General features: G+C 42.0%; 2 protein-coding genes across 7 annotated transcripts in view; one reads left to right on the top strand and one right to left on the bottom strand.

Moving 5' to 3' along the window:
* The window catches only part of Ist1 (IST1 factor associated with ESCRT-III), a 25,304-nt gene extending 10,958 nt beyond the window's left edge, over nt 1-14,346 (top strand). For 4 of the 6 annotated variants that reach the window (XM_029564426.1, XM_008834941.3, XM_008834942.3 and 1 more), the window contains exons 2-10: nt 4,168-4,270; nt 4,993-5,173; nt 5,557-5,644; nt 7,333-7,416; nt 8,452-8,562; nt 9,614-9,808; nt 10,393-10,485; nt 11,855-11,903; nt 13,063-14,346. In XM_029564426.1, coding sequence (XP_029420286.1) covers nt 4,183-4,270; nt 4,993-5,173; nt 5,557-5,644; nt 7,333-7,416; nt 8,452-8,562; nt 9,614-9,808; nt 10,393-10,485; nt 11,855-11,903; nt 13,063-13,253 — 1,080 coding nt within the window. In that variant the 5' untranslated portion in view covers nt 4,168-4,182 and the 3' untranslated portion in view covers nt 13,254-14,346. The remainder of the gene's footprint in view (nt 1-4,167; nt 4,271-4,992; nt 5,174-5,556; nt 5,645-7,332; nt 7,417-8,451; nt 8,563-9,613; nt 9,809-10,392; nt 10,486-11,854; nt 11,904-13,062) is intronic. The other 2 variants (XM_029564427.1, XM_029564428.1) reach the window with 2 other exon arrangements.
* Nucleotides 13,381-17,015, bottom strand: part of Pkd1l3 (polycystin 1 like 3, transient receptor potential channel interacting) — an 80,818-nt gene continuing 77,183 nt past the window's right edge. The window contains exons 29-30 of the mRNA XM_029564454.1: nt 15,778-15,909; nt 13,381-14,970 (exon numbers count right to left, since the gene is read on the bottom strand). Of these exons, the coding sequence (XP_029420314.1) occupies nt 14,866-14,970; nt 15,778-15,909 (237 nt within the window). The 3' untranslated portion in view covers nt 13,381-14,865. The remainder of the gene's footprint in view (nt 14,971-15,777; nt 15,910-17,015) is intronic.

Raw genomic sequence — 17,015 nt, 5'->3', positions numbered from 1 at the left:
AGCGTGCACCACCATGCCTGGCTATTTTTATTTATTTTAAATTTTTTATTATTTTTATTTTATGTGTATGTGTGTATTGCCTACATGTAGGTAAGTGCACCCGTGTCATGCAATACCTGCAGAGGTTAGAAGAGGCTGTCAGATCCCCTGGGATTGAAGTTACATACAGTTGTTAGCTGCCATGTGGGTGCTGGGATTTGAACCTGGGTCTTCTGCAAAAACAACCAGTGTTCTTAACCGCTGAGCCACCTCTCCAGCTTCTTTTTTAAAAGATTTATTTTTATGCGTATTTGTATATGTGCATGTGAGTGCAGTACCTGCAGAAGCCAGACAAGAGCATTTAGATCATCTGATGCTGGAGTTTCAAGTCAGTTGTGAGCCTCTGATGTGGGTGCTGGATACTGAACTCTGTTCCTCTGCAAGAGCAGCAAGTGCTCTTAACCATTGAGCCATCTCTCCAGCCCCTTTAGTTTTTTCTTCCTTTGTTTTGTTTATTTTGTTTTTAGAGACAGAGTTTTGCTGCTAGCCTCAAATGTGAGTCTTCTGTCCTGCTTCCCAAGTGCTGAGATTATAGGCATGTACCTCTGTATTAGTTGGACCAACTTCTGTATTAGTTACTTTTCTGTTGCTATGATAAAACACCACCCACAATTAAGGCAGCTTATAGGGGATGAAAGTCAGTCATGGCAGAGAGGCGTGGTGGCAGAAGGTGACTGGTGCAGAATGCTGAGCACTCACATCTTCAGGCAGGCACAGGAAGCAGAGAGCGACAGGCTGGAAGCGTGCATGGTTATAGACTCTTTAAAAGCCTACCCCCAGTGACATGTTTCCTACACCTTCTAAGACCTCCCAAAACAGCGACTCCACCTGGGGACAGAATGTTCAAATGCTTGGAGCCTATGGGGAACACTTACTCAACCATCACATCCATCATGCCCAACAGTGAATGCTTTAACATACATATTTTAGGGCTGCAGAATGGCTTAGTGGTTAAGAGCACTGACTGTTCTTGCAGATGACCCAGATTGAGTTCCCAGCACCCACATGGTGGCTAACAACTGTCTGTAACTCCAGTTCTAGGGATCTGACATCCTCTTCTGGCCTCTGTGGACATTGCATGTAGGTGATGCTCTTATGTACATGCAGGCAAAATATTCATACATATAAAATAAAAATATAATTAAATACATAAATATTTTAATGAATATTAATTTAAGGTACCATAAACATACAGTTGATTTGACTGATAAGCAGTATTCTTTGTGTATTTTATTATTACAATTTTTTTGTTTGGTTGGTTTTTTTGAGATAGGGTCTCCCTGTAGCCACACCTGGCCTTGAACTTGCTTTTAGACTAGGCTGGACTTGAACTCACAGATTCACCTGCCTCTGCTTCCCAAGCACTGGGATTAATTAAAGATGTGCATCACCGTGCCCAGCAGCAAATGTTTTTATGTAAAAATCTGTGCAGGGAGCTCTGATTATTTCTTTAGGTTAGGTTTTTAAGGACTGGAATTACTGTCAGAATGTATATGTTCTTAAACCTTTAAAATACGAACACAACTAAAATTTTGACACATCACAGAATTGATGCTTACAGATGATAACATAGATGACTTAAGAACCACAGAAATCGTGACCTTTTTCTGCCATAACCTTTTACGTCTTTTGCCCTTACAGTTTGCAGACAGGTTACTGACAAGGTCAGATTCCAAATATAAACTTTAGAACACTTTATTTCTTTAAATTACTGATTCCATTTATTTCAGTTAGTGATGTGATAGATATATTTCCCTGAGTATAATTTATGAGGGCAGTAGCTCTGCTTATTTTTCCTAACTAGTATATCTGCAGGACTTGTAGTAGCATTAAGTAAATGCTTGAAGAGAGTGTGCATGCTTGTGGAGGCTAGAGGTCAGCCTCTAGTGGTGTTTCTCAGGAGCTGTCAACCTTGTTTATTGAGACAAGGTCTCACTGGGAACCTGGAGCTCACCAAGTAGGGTAGGCTGGCTTTGTTAGTGATCCCAGAGGATCTGCCTGTCTCTCTCTCTCCCCAGCTCTGGAATTACAAATATGTGTCACCATGCACTTTTTATGTAGGTGCTGGGGATTGAACTCAGGTCCATAGGCTTGAACAGCATGTACTTTACCAGCTAAGCGCTCTGCAGTCCCTTCCCCCTGCCATTTTGTTTTGGCTTCACATGTGATTTAAGTACATCATTCACTATGTTACAATTTATAGAGCCAAAAGGATATAGTACTACATAATTTAGATATTTTTTAACTTTGTTTTTTATTTCAGGTGCATTTAGAATTTTAGTTATGTTGAGATGGGGTCTCACCATATTTCCCAGGCTCAATTAGTACTCTTCAGACTCAAGGATCCTCCCATGTCTGTCCATAGAGTTTTAGGGCTACAGGTACCTTCCCCTGGTTGCATTTAGGTTTGATACTTGGCTGTTCCACCAGTTGCTGGCTGATTGGGATGTGTGGATGGTAGAATAAATGATAGCAGCTGTCACTGTTCTTTCTTACCTTTTCTTACTGTCTCTGCTTGAGACTGCCTGAGAAGGGGATGCTGTATGGATCTAGCCAGCCCTGTACCTGCTAGACTACAGTCTGTCATTCTCAGCTCCTTGTTCTCTGGAACCTGGGATTTTACACATATAACCCTCTATGTGAGGGTACTTCTTTTGTTTGAGACAGGGTCTTGATATGTGGCCTCAGCTTGCACTTCCATTTCAGACACCTCCACATCCCCAAATACCTGCTTTGTCCTTTAGGACTCAGCTTGGGCTTTGCTTTCCTGGAAAACCTTCCATAACTTCCCTTGAATATATGTTAGGTCATTTCTGTAGGTTTCTTGGTCTTGGTTTTGTTGACATTTTGTTGACGTGATGTTATAGGGACACTGTCCTGTTCATTATCAGATGTTTAGTGACAACCTAGACCTGTCTGCCAGTTGCCTGTAGCATCCCCTCCAGTTATAACAATGGAGAATGCCTTCAGTCACTACTAAATAAATCACTCCCAATTGAGAGACTCTAGAACTATAGTACTTATCAAGCACTGTTAGAGTTGCTGGAGTTCTTAAGTTTTTTTCCTTTAGTATATTATATGGTCAATATAAATCATGTAGAATATCATTTCATTGTGGGTGCAGGGGTTGTATCTTACACTCTTTATTTCCAGCATCTAGCCAGAGTCTGACATATAATCAATAAATACTTGAGTGGACTGAGCATAATGTAGCATAATGGATCAGAGATAACGCTGTGACAAGCCCCATGTTAAACTGGGACTTTATTAAATGTGGTATAAAACTTTCTGGAGGCAATTTCACAAAAGGAAACTAACATCTCATGTCTTCTGCAGGCATTTTTTACACAGATACTAGTTGTAGTGTTTGTTTTTATATTTGATCTCTAGATTTGCCTCTTTGGTTACTTTGTTAAACCTAGTTTCTGTTTGAAAATTATGTTTTGATGTTTGAACCTAGAATTAAAATGAAGAGAAATAGAAATTGTACTGTGCGATCTTCAGATAGAAGATGCGGTTTTATTTTTTATTTTTGAGACAGGGTCTTTCTGTAGTTCCAGCTGACCTGGAACTCACTATGTAGACCAGACTGGCCTCAGTCTTACAGAGATTCATCTGCTTCTGCCTGCCCTGGTAATCTTTCTAGATTACTATTTTTTGACAGATTTTGGGGGTGAAACAGGAGGGTTTCCTGCCTCCTGTGTTTTTATCATTCCACTCTGGCCAGTACCTACATACTAATCGTATCCATCATCAAGTCTTTCTGCTTTCAAATCCAGTTGTTTCTATCACTACCACTGTTGCCTTGGTGCAAACTTTGCCCATCTCTTGTCAGGACGATGAGTCATCTCATTGGTCCCCCTGCTCTCATTATTCTCCAATCCTCTGAACAGTAGCAAAAATGATGTGTGAAAAAGATGTTAGATCATATCATTATACTAGAAAACCAGTGTGGGGGTTGAGGATGTAGCTCAGAAGTAGATATGTGCTTAGCATGTGCAAGGCCCTGGGTTTAATCTGCAACATGAAAAAGAATAAGAGAGACTGCTGTGGTTTATGCCAGATAATCTACTCTAAGCTTCCTGAGCTAGGTTTGCCTAGTGATCATGGTGCTGCTTCTTTTTCCAGGAGGAACAGTGCAGCATGCTGGGCTCGGGCTTCAAAGCTGAGCGCTTACGAGTCAATTTGAGATTAGTCATAAATCGTCTGAAATTGTTGGAGAAAAAGAAAAGTGAGTAGTTTACCATCTTTTTTTTTTTTTTTTAAACTCAAGCTCTTCCTCAGGTGCCTGTACCCAGTGCTGGATCTTTGAGTCCGTGCTACAAAGTTTGAGGCTCTCTTGTGAAGTTAAGGATGTAGTTTTGCATTTTCTGACTGTTTATACTGAATCATTGCTTCAAGAAAAGAGATACAATGTTGACCTTCCCAATTTGTAGGTTCTGTATCCATGGGTTCCATATTCATGGATTCAGTCAAATGCTGATCAGAAATATTCAGAGAAAAAAGTTGGATCTGTATTGAATATATACTTTCTTATCATTCCAAAGTAATACATTATGATAACTGTTTACATAACATTTACAAGTAATCTGGAGGTTTAACATATACAGGAGAATATGCATAGGTTATCTGCAAATTCTGTGCCATTTTATATTGGAAACTCTGATTTTGGTATCCGTAAGGTGTTCCAGTATTGATCCTTTTGGATACATAGTGATTATTGTACTGCTATGGAATAGTTAAGATGGCTCCTGAGTTGGAAATGTCAGGCCATATATACTGTATTCGCACCTGTACTGGGTAGCAAATGCCAGAACCTGAGAGTCGATTTCCTCAGGGAGTAAGCACTAGGTATTGTATAGCACCCAGTTGTCTCTGTTGGGCTAGAAATGTGCCCATGGGCCCAGTCCCAGTGCACTGCTGCTGTGTGACTGGAATGGGTTTGTGCCTTAGCGGAACTTGCTCAGAAGGCAAGGAAGGAGATTGCTGACTATCTGGCTGCGGGGAAAGATGAGCGAGCGCGTATCCGAGTGGAGCACATTATCCGGGAAGACTACCTTGTGGAGGCCATGGAGATCCTAGAGCTGTACTGTGACCTGCTGTTGGCTCGCTTCGGCCTCATCCAGTCTATGAAGTAAGACACCTTGATACAGTCCTAGATCCCACCTGGAATTTGAGAATGAGTCACATTGTCTCATTCTATACATATCTCTAGGAGGTTAGCACTAATAGACTATTCGGACTATTCACATATGTAGAATCCTTTGCCAACTATTGAAGTCTTAGGTCCTTGGTACATCTAGTCCTTGATTTTTGTGGATGTGGGCACATTACTTAGTTTTAGTTTCTTCAAAAGGAAAGCAGAGAAATGACACAGCTACAAGTCTACAGTTAATACCAGAAGCCAGTGCAGTGTGTGAGATAACTGTAGAGGTTAGCAGGTGTGTGACCTAAAAGCTATGATTTTGTTGGTTTGTTGAAAAGAATGTTAAATTGCACTTTTTCCCCCTTAATTAGGGAGCTAGATTCTGGACTAGCTGAATCTGTGTCTACACTGATTTGGGCTGCCCCTCGACTCCAGTCAGAAGTGGCTGAGTTGAAAATAGTGAGTATAACAGTTTCTGTTGTTTCTGTAGTTTTTCATGTTACTAGAAAACTTTGGTAAATTTAAGTCATTTTTGCTTCTTTGACTAGCTAGCTTATCCCCTTCTGGTGTTGAAACAGGCTTTATAGGTCTGTTACTCCTTTTCAGACCTTTTTTCATAGAGTAGAACATTGTTTGGCAAATTTGAACAACTTTTTAAAGGGCTAAATTTTATGTACCAGTAGTTTTGTCTTGAATTACTTTGGAGCTGGGTATGCTGGTCTATACATATAATCCCAGTACTTTGGAGGCTGATGCAAGAGGATCATGAATTGAAGGCCAATCTGGGCTATATAGCAAGACCCCGTCTCAAAAAAATAAAAAATAAAAAGCCAACCCCCCAAAAAGTGAGAAAATGTACTACTATACAAACATGTATTTATTTGCTGTGTCATTAACCTTATTGATATAAGTAGAAAATTTTGTTTTCTATTATTGAGCTCTGTCCCTGCCTCCAGAAGTGTTTTTGGTTTTTTTGAGACAGGATCTCATGCTCATGAAACACAGGCTGGTCTTGAATTTGCTATGTAGTTGATGATCTTGAACTCTTAATTATCCTGCCTTTACCCTCCCAAACACTGAGATTATAGGCCTGTGCTACACACACAGTCAGACAGTTTTTATACAACTGGAAACCAGAAAAGTTAAAACATCTAAGGTACGAATCCTAAGGTAACCCTTGCTTTTAAACCCTGTACTAGCTTTCTTTTGTTCTTTAGAAACAAAACTCCATGATGACCTGTATCACCCTGCTCTGTCTGGCTCCCACCTGTCTATTCGTTTGTGGGGTTTCTTGGTGGTGTTGGTTTTGAGACAGGGTCTCCCTATAGCTCCAGCTGGCCTCAATCTCATAGAGACCCATCTACTTCTGCCTCCTGAGTGCTGGGATTAAAGGCATGTACCACCACTCCTGGCCCTCACCTGCCTATTCTTTCCATATTCCTTGGGCTCTGCCCTAATGGCTTACGTGTTGGCCATATTTTATCCACAGGAAGCCTTTACACATTTTCCTAGAATGCTTTTCCTTCTTTTCTCCTTTAACTTGTTTTGTTTCTCACTTTGTAGTCCTGGCTAGCCTCACACCTGTGGCAGATCCCTTGCCTCTGCCTCCCAAGTAGGGATTACAAACATGCAGTACTACACCCAGCTATTTGTTTAATTATAATCTTTTATGTATTGTCAAATCATTGCTTTCTTCAGGGCAACCTTACCTGACTTTGGTAGTAGCATTTATTATAGCTGCAGTTGTACCTTTATCTAATTAGTGATTTATTTGCCTAGAGACTGTAAGAATCCATAAAAGCAGGAGCAGTGTCTTTTTGTTCCGTGGTTATATTTATTTTGGGGTCAGGGTGGAGTTGAAACATGGACTCATATAGCCTAGGCTAGCCTTAAATTCCTGATCCTCTTGCTTCCACTTCTCTAGTGGTGGTATTATAAGTGTATGCCACTGTGCTCAGCTCACTGTTCTATTTACAGTATTCAGGGTATTTTTTGGTATTTGGCTGCTGCTTACTGGGTAGATGGATAAACAATAAGGTATACTTAAGGTTGTATAGACATTTTTTAAATCCGTAATAAAAGCATGTTTAATGTTGATAGGGAGCTTGAAGCTGTTCATGGAAATGATTTTTTCTTTTCCTCTGAAGGTTGCTGATCAGCTCTGTGCCAAATATAGCAAGGAATATGGCAAGCTGTGCAGGACCAACCAGATTGGAACTGTGAATGACAGGGTAACGAATCTTCTTGGTGGATGTGACCCAGTGGTGGTTTTGTTGGGGTCTGAGTGGTGCAGGCGCATGGGTGAGTTAGTTGAGAGTTGCAGGAAGCCTGTGTGGGTGGCAGTGCAGTCTGGTCCTTCCCCCTGCCCAACACCCAATTGTGGTGCTTTCTGGTCTTCCTTTTTCCATTCTCTGCCTCTCATTACAAAGGTAGGAAGTAGAGAGAAGGGTTGGATGGATGAAGTGGGAAGGCATTACATAAGGTTATGTGTTAAGTCGTACATAACCGGAGAATGTGAGTGAAAAGCATGGGTCCTGTATTGCACCTTCTGACTCTGGGGGAAAAAATTAGCTGCTCTTTATTTCCATTTCCTTCCATTTGACTGGTAAAATAAGAGGAACAACAAAAAAAAATTTCTTTTTTGGGGTCTTTTTTGAGACAGGGTCTCCCTGTAGCCCCAGCTGTTCTGTAGACCCTGCTGGCCTTGAACAGAGATCCTCCTGTCTTTGCCTCCAGAGTGCTGGGACTAAAGGCGTGGGCCACCATGACCAGCTGAGGAACAAAATTTTTAAGTGAGGCAGAATTAGGCTGGTTGTACAGATTCTTTTTTTTTTAATTTGAATTAATTATTTAATAACCACATACTTAGAAGAAGCATTTCATTACAACAGCATTGACATATTTAATAACAATTTCCAGAGCGCTAGGCTGCACCTCTTTCAAAAGTGGCTGTAAATTTTTAGGTTCACAGTTGAATTAATAGTTATACAATATTGAACTCAATATAAACCCTATAAGACATAAAATTAAATGAGGTTTTAACCTTTAAAGATCTCCATTTTATTATTAAAATACAGTTTCATACAGAAAATTCATTTTTAATGCAATTGACATTAAGATGTTTGCACATGTGTTTCTAATCTCTATATATCTGATTATTACTAGTCACAGTCAGTTACTTTCTGAGCTCCTTGGCGTCTGAGCATGCATATAAAGTCGTCAGGTAGATTTCACAGATTCTTCTTAACTTGGGTCTTTTATTACAGCTAATGCACAAATTGAGTGTAGAAGCCCCACCCAAAATCCTGGTGGAAAGATACCTGATTGAAATTGCCAAGAATTACAACGTGCCCTATGAACCTGACTCTGTCGTCATGGTAAGTTTATGCCAGGGCACAAAGAAAAACAAGTCTCTATGTAGGACTTCTTTGCAAAAAATAAGTATATTCTGGGACTGGAGAGATGGCTCAGCAGTTAAGAGCACTGACTGCTCTTGCAGAGGACCCGGGTTCAATTCCCAGTACACCCATATGGTGGCTAACAACCATCTGTAACTCCAGTTCCAGGGGATGCGACACCTTCTTTTGACCTCCTCAGGCATAGCATGACACAGGTGCACTTAGACACATGCAGGCAATACACTCATACACACTGAAAAAAAAGTATGTTCTTTGTACAAACTTTAGATGGTGAGTTTTAGCCTTTGTTCAACTAGTACCTTTTTGTGTAACAATAAATGTGCCTGCAAATCTCCCTAGGAACTTAAGCAACAGATTAAGTGAATGAAAGCACTTTGAGAAGGCACAAACCTCGACAGAAATGTAAAATGACATTACCTCTGCCTTTCAGTGAACTTGAATTGAAAATTTCCTTGTGCATAGCAATACCCCCAGATCTAAATAGATCATTTATTAGTGCTAGGCTGTGGGCAAAAAAGCTGAGAGCAGAGAGATACATGTGAAAACATAATAATCACTCTACAGTAAAAGATGTGGTAGAAACTTTAGTATGCTGATGAAAAACTTCAGCAAGTTAAGGACAGAAGCGTTATTCCACTGACTCAGGAGTATGAATGACTGGTTGCTCCCACACAGCTGAGTCTTTTCAGAGATGGCCTTCTGCTGGGGAGCGTTCTTTCCTGGAATATTCTGTTCCAAATCTGGCCAGTGCAGGGGTTTTAAAACTCTTTAGGCTCTGCCCCTTTCCTCTGTTCTCAAACTCCTTTGTAGGTCCTTTTGCTTCCTGGGAAGTTGGCCGAGGCCTTGGTGCAGCATTGCAGCTTAGCTCCTTCTTCCCAGACTCCTTCACTTTCCCTACAGGTGTTGTCATGAGCATTCCACAGTAAACATCCTTTGTGCTTGCTTATATATCCTAGGGAACCTGGCCTTGGACACAGCTTAATGATGATGGCTTGTGTCTCTTTCTCAGGCAGAAGCTCCTGTTGGGGTAGAGACAGATCTTATTGACGTTGGATTCACAGATGATGTGAAAAAAGGTGGCCCTGGAAGAGGAGGAGGGGGTGGGTTCACAGCGCCTATTGGTGGACCTGATGGAACAGTGCCCATGCCCATGCCCATGCCACCTCCAAATGCTCCTTTCTCATATCCACTGCCAAAGGGACCAGTAAGTATGTGTGTATCAAGTATGGACACAAGCTAGAACATGTTACAGAAGATGAAAAATTGACTATCAATACACTGAGGAATTGCAGGTATATAGGATGTATAGAGCAGTAAAATGATTTGTATTAGCTTAGTGATCAGTTGTAGCGTACAAAAATATCCCAGTTTCAGGGAGGTTCTTAGTTTCAGCTGCAAGGAATGCCCCCTTTAGGAGGTGTCTGTAGACCTGTTGCAGTAATGTTAGGACTCTTGAAAATGAAGAACCATTTATTACCAGGCAGAAAAACCTTTGTTGACAACATACAGGGTTGCTGGCAGAATCTGATTAGAGTTTTGTCTTGCAGACAGACATTGAAGCACTTGATAACAGAATTTGAGGAATAACTATTACAGGAATCCTTTTGTGCTCATGTGGTCCTTTTGAGCCTTTCTTTTGAGAATCTTGAATATAGACATAATATGTGTGACACAGATACAACACACACAGAATTTTTTTGTTCTGCACACATTCCTGCTCTTCCTGTACACAAACTTCAGAAGGTACAAATTGGGAGTCTGCTTCTGATAATGCTTTTTCTCTTGTAGTCGGATTTCAATGGATTGCCAGTGGGGACTTACCAGGCCTTTCCTAATATTCACCCACCTCAGATACCAGCAACCCCCCCATCGTATGAATCTGTAAGTGCTTGAGCCTCTTTTATAAAGGACAGGAGAGTGAATCCCGTGAAGAGAGAGCAAAATAATAACAGGGAAGGCAAAACTTTGATCATCTCTTAGTATGGGCATTGCTCTTGCTTTGGGATTCTTGTGTTGCTTTAATACTGCCCTGGAGAAGGGGAATGAGCGCTAGTGGTGGCAGTGGGAATGAGCTGACGCTTGCTTCAAAAGTTAAAGTGCATATATGGGCACAGACGCATGCCTATTGTCCAGCACTTTGGAGGATCAGGAGTTCAAGGCCAGCCTGGACCATATGAAACCTTGTCTCAAAAAGCAAAAAAAGTTAGTGCTCTACTAGGCACTTTACCTGGATGTATTTGTTTTACTAGCTAATCTAATAATCACATTGAGCTGCTATAGTTTGATATTAGAATATAATTATAAAGTGTATCAGTTTTCTAAGTTCTCTACATTCATGGGAAGGAATAGTGATGAGATTTGTCTTAATCAGAAAAATCCAGTTTTAGCCTGTAGTATTCCTTTCACATTTTAGTCTTGTAGACTAAAACCTAACATAGAGCCAAGCCTGTGGGACAGGCCAGTAATCCCAGCAATTTGGGAGGCGGAACATAAATCCAAGACCCTGTCTCAAAAAGTTTAACAAAAGCTAGGAAAGTAGTTGAGTGGAAGAGGCTTGCCTAGCATGCAGGAAGCCCTGGGTTCAATCCCTAATACCTGGGGGTTGTGGGGAACTTGCTTAAATGACTCATGTGGTAAAGACCTTGAACTGTAGGTGGTTGAAGAACTGCTTTGCTTCAGAATTGTCTTCTGCCAGCCTTGCTTCATCAGTTTTTCTATAAATATGCCTTTGAGAGCAGTTTCTGTCTTAATGCTTTACTGAGAAAACAAGGTGCCATGGCATTTACCTTGTGAAGTATTCATCTAGGAAACTCTCCCTGATCCTGGAGTTTATTGTTCTGTTGGTTTTCATCTCTAGTTGATGCATTTCTCTTGGGACTGAGTCTTTCTCATGCTTTAATCTTGCATGTGTTAAAACATGGTCCATATGGTTTCTGGAAGGAGGTGGATCTTCGTCAGTACTTGAGGACTTGGTTCTTGTAGACGCTAGTGTACTTTGCTTGGAAGCTGAAAAAAAAGCGTCATGGTGTTGTAAGAATTTTTCTCTGCTTGGCAGTTTAGAGTTGGGCTTGGTATCTGCATAGTTCACAAAGTGTGTAGGGAGTAAGAGACACTGTCTTTGAGGGAAATTCCGTTGCTTTTGGTGAGCAGCTTGGCTCTTGGAAAACATAGGAGGTGGCACCAGAATTAGTAGTTTGTCTAGAGATGCCCTTCATTGCTTTTTCTTCTGGTTATAATCTTTGTTTTGCAGGTAGATGACATTAATGCTGATAAAAATGTTTCTTCTGCACAGATTGTTGGTGAGTGTGTTTTGGAAAGCATCACGGAACACTCTCATTTCTCAGACTGTCTCCATGGTGTTCTACCCGTGGGCCTTGTCCTCTTAAACTAAATGCTGTGTTTAACACAGAACTCAAGACTTCCTGCTTTGAAACATAAAATCTTGGCTGGGCAAGGTAGCGCACGCCTTTAATCCCAGCAGAGGCTGGTGGATCTCTGTGAGTTCCAGGCTAGCTGGGGTTACAAGGAGACCCTGTCTCAGAAAGACCAAAAAAAGCCCAAATTCTTTTCCCCAGACCAAAATACCGTTTTTGTTTTGCTGCTTGTGAGCATTTTGTCTGCATGTATATGTACCAGCTGTATGCCTGGTATGTGGGAAGGCCAGTCAAAGAAGGCATCTGATCCTCAGGAACTAGTTAGTTAGCTCCACGTGGGTGCTGGGAACCAACCCTGGGTCCTCTGCAAGAGCAGCCAGTGCTCTAACCGCTGAGCAATCTCTCCAGCCCCCTTAAGTTCTTTATTATGCCATTACTGCTTCAATTTCTATTGTGCCTAGAAATACAAAGGTGTCTTTTTCAAGTGGAGTATAAAAGAGGACAAAATAGGCACATCATTTGGGTGAATTTTCACCAGCCAGCATGTTCATGTAATTATTGAATAAGTTAAAAATGAAATACTAATAAGCACCCAGAAAACATACTTTTAAAATTGGAGAAACTGGGTGTGCTGGCACATCTCTGTAATCACAGCACCAGGGAGGCTGGGTGTGGAAGCTCAATGGTGAACTGAGCACAATCCTAGCATGTGCAAAGCCCTGGGTTTGAACCCTAGCACTGAAAGGAAGGGCGGGGGAAGCAAAATGGATAATAGATTATTACATCGAATAACACCAGTATTAGCATGGCCTTGAACTTTCTGTCCCTTCTACTGCCCTAGGGCTGGGGCTTACAGGTGTGCACCACCATTCCCAGTTGTATGCAGGGCAAGGACCAAATTCTGGGTTTTGTGTGTGCACTAAGCAAACACTACTAAGCTACATCCCCAGCCTCTTCTGCATTTAGATCTATTTTTTTTGGTCCTCTGCCAAAAGAGATTCGGGGTGGGGGGTTGTTTTGTCAAAGGAATCTGAGTCATTTCTGTGGTGTTATAACATTGTGCTCCTTGTCCTGTTTTAATTAGGTCCTGGACCCAAGCTGGAAGCCCCTGCAAAGCCCCCTTCCAGACCCGTGGATAACTTTGTATTGCCAGAGTTGCCGTCTGTACCAGACACACTACCAACTGCATCTGCTGGAGCCAGTACCTCAGCATCTGAAGACATAGACTTTGATGATCTTTCCCGGAGATTTGAGGAACTGAAAAAGAAAACATAGATTTTAAACCAGGCAATCTCCATGTTCTGGAACCTGAGAGTGAGCAGTTTCTCCTTGTAACAGTGAATCTCCATGAAATTCTGTTCATCTGTCAACCATCACTGAGCACACTCTTTTCTTGGGGCTCTCTTCCTGCTCTACCAGTTGTGTTGCTTTCCAGTTTTCTAGTGATACTAAGATACTAACAGCTGGAGACTGAGGCTAGAGCAGTTGGCTCCGAGCAGCTGTCTTCCTGCTTGTCTTCCTGTCAGACCCTTGATTCTCTCCTAGCCATTTCCTCTCCAAGGGAGTGAGAAGATGAAGTATTATGGGTGTAGTCACCAGAGATGGCTGGACCGTGGAGGAGAGCACCCCCATGGAGTGTCTGAGACTTGGAAACCCATCCCTCTGTACAGGGGGATTGTAGAGAGAATCAAGACCATGTTTGAAGATGGCTCAGGAAGCCACTGTAATGGTTCCTGGAGGCTGGTTCTCATTGGCTTATACACTACTCGCTGCAGGGCACTGTTCCACCTGGATCCAGTTGCAAAGTTCACTTGGAAAAGTCCTCCTCTTAGTTCTACTGGATTCTCAGGGAGCCCTCTGTGGCTTTTTGCTTTGATTGCTGTATTTCCCTTTTAGGAGCAAGCAGCACTGTAGAAATTTTTCTCCATAGCATGTTAACTCACAAAGCAAGCACAGGTCACATACTGGACAAAAGTCACCATTCAAGCCCAGGGTGGGCTTCCAGCTGCCTTAATAGAAGTACTCAAGTGTCTTGGGTAATGAGCTGGAAAGCCTACAGAAGAGGGGCACGTGTTCATTTGAAAACTTTTATGATTTCTTTGAAAACGGTTATCAAAGTTTAGTGCCCATGTGGCTGTAGTTAATGCTTTCCTGGGTGGATGAGACTCTCATATTGTAACTTACGTGCTTCGTTGCTCCTTTCCAAGGCCATCCTTCCTCAAGATGTTGGCTTTGGGACTGGAAGATAAGATTTTTGATTATATGTAATATCTCTGTATACCTGTTTGAAGCAACTTTTCTTTAATGGTTTTGATTGGTTTTATCTTATAGCTCAATAGCTGTTAATAAAGATCCTGTGTCCTGCTTTCTCTAGTATTGTAACATGATGAATTTGAATTTTAGGGCAGAATATTACCCAAGTGACCCATAGTGGTGCACAGACCAGATCGAGTCTTCACTTCCTCCCTCAGTATTGGAGATGTGTAGGAGTGGCCAGGGACTCATTTCCACTCCTGTCTTGAGCTCAAACGCTGCTCCTTTGTGGCACAGCACCCATATGAGTCTTTTTTAGTAAGTTGCAGGTGAGCTCACTTGTAAACTCATTTTCCACCACCCTCCTGGGACCTGGGTGGTGTGCATTCTGTCTCTTGCTGGTTGGCAGCAGAGCTGGTTGATTTATGCTCTATTCTTTTTTGTTGTTTTTTTGAGACAGGGTCTCCCTGTAGCCCCAGCTGTCCTGAAACTTGCTATACAAACCAGGCTGGTTTCTGTCTACCAGAGACCTGCCTGCAAAAAGTGCTGTTGTATTTCTATCATGCCATACAAATTAGCAATCATATGCTCAAATGTAGTAAACTAACAAGATTAAGATAGCTTATCTAAGACATCAACAGTACCTGTTGTTCTGCTTCTCGGCTGAAGGGTTGTGCTGGCGGATCGCTAACAAACTTGAGAGCTTCTGTAGTAACATGTCTGTTAGTGCAGCTTCTTTCTGAGTATTTGAAGAGAAAAAGAAAGGTCAGCAAATCAAAATTTTGGCTGCAAGTACCAAAGCTACCCCCCCATAAATATATATAATAATATACTAAAAAATTTTTTTTTCTCTTTGAGACAACTTGCTATGTAGACCAGGCTGACCTTCAACTCACAAAGAGCTGCCTGCTTCTGCCTCCCAAAATGCTGGGATTAAAGGTGTGTGCCACCATGCCTGGTAATACTAAATCTTTTTAAATGATTTACTATCAAATGTTGGGAAGTGTTTCTTCTAGATGGTCAAGGACCAGCTATTTATTTATGGTTATAGTGGTTACAGAGCATGTCTTGCACATTGGTTTCCTAGGAAAATAGCTTGGCAGAAATGTTGACTACTGATGGAAATCTGCTGACTGCATTCTGCTGATTGTTGATCTCATTGGGTCTTACTCTGTAACCCTGATTGGTCTTCCAACTCTGTCTTTCAAGTGCTAGGTGTGTGCCACCATGCCTGGCTGCAATCTTTTTTTCCTTCCCTTTTTTATGTGTTTAAAGGCTTTGCCTGCAGTGTGTTAGGTGCACTACTTTTATGCAGTGCCCACGGAGGTCAGAAGAGGCTGTTGAATCCCCTGGAACTGGAGTTATGGAAGGTTGTTAGGTGTCATGTGGGTGCTAGGAATCGAACCCAGGTCCTCTGTAAGAGCAGCCACTGCTCCTTAATCGCTGAGCCATTTCTCCAGTCCCCCCGGCTGTATTCTTAAAGCAGTTAAGCTTTTCTATTTATATGAAATCATGACAGTTTAGTTACTCAGCCACAAGTACTTACCTTAAGGGACTTTCTTTCTTCTCCAAAGGCAATGAGAATGGCAGAAACAAAGAGATTAATAATGACAAGTCCCATCAAGATGACACTGGTGAGGATCAGAAAGAAGCCCAGGACTGGGTGTAAAGAAATAACCTGGGAAGACAGGAAGACCTCAAGAGTTGCAGCTTTACAAACTGTGCCAACACCTGGGGTCTGTCTATAAGCAAATGTCCATCTGGTGGAGACTAGGGAGAAAGGCAAAAGGACATTTCAGAGGAAAGTACTCTTGAGTGACATAAGCATGAATGACTAGGGCTGTTCAAATTTGATTTCACAGGAAAACAGGTAAGTTGTAGAATTGTAAATAACTTAAATTCCAGGTGAGTTTGGGCAATTCTGAAGAACTATGTCCAAACAAAAGCCTCAAGGGTTGGGCTGGACAGATGACTCAACAGTTAAGAACACTGTTCTTGCAGAATACCCAGGTTTGAATCCGAGCACCCACATGGCACCTAACAACTATAATTCTGACAGCCTCTTCTGTCCTCCTCGGGCATTGTAGGACACGGTGCACTTACCTACATACAGGCACAACACATAAAAAAAGAAATAAAAAAAAGCCTTGGCCGGGCATGGTGGCACACGCCTTTAATCCCAGCACTTGGGAGGCAGAGGCAGGCGGATCTCTGTAAGTTCAAGGCCAGCCTGGTCTACATAGTTCCAGGACCGCTGGGACTACAGGGAGACCCTGTCTCAAAAAGACCAAAAGAAAAAAAAAAGCCTCATGTGTTAACATGTACGTGGAAATAAATGCATACCAGAAGAGATCACGAAACTTACCTACCATTTGAGAAGCTTCTCTGAAGACGGGAGTTTTCCAGTCAAAGGTTACTCGGAGACAGGCTTTGGGCTGGGGCCAAGCCTGAGCAAGGCTTTGGTTAAATTCCCAGTCGGGGGAACTCTCTTTAATATGCTTCCTCCTAGCACTGTCTTCTCTTAAAGGTTCAAGCACTCAGTTAAGTCCTTTTTTACTTTTTTGCATAAAGAGATCAGGTCTTACTGGGATGGTTTCTGTATCTTTTCTTTTTTTTGGTCTTTTTTGAGACAGGGTCTCCCTGTAGCCCTAGCTGGCCTGGATTCACTGCGGAGACCAGGCTGGCCTTGAACTCACAGATCTGCCTGCCTCTGCCTCCCGAGTGCTGGGATTAAAGGCATGCACCACCACACCCAGCTATAACTATCTTTTTAAGGTGTTCTTT

Source organism: Nannospalax galili, unplaced genomic scaffold (genome assembly GCF_000622305.1).
Source record: "Nannospalax galili isolate Female #2095 unplaced genomic scaffold, S.galili_v1.0 scaffold56, whole genome shotgun sequence".
Taxonomy (NCBI): Eukaryota; Metazoa; Chordata; class Mammalia; order Rodentia; family Spalacidae; genus Nannospalax; species Nannospalax galili.
Note: the sequence above shows the minus strand (reverse complement) of the source record. Positions and strands in the feature narration are given on the sequence as shown.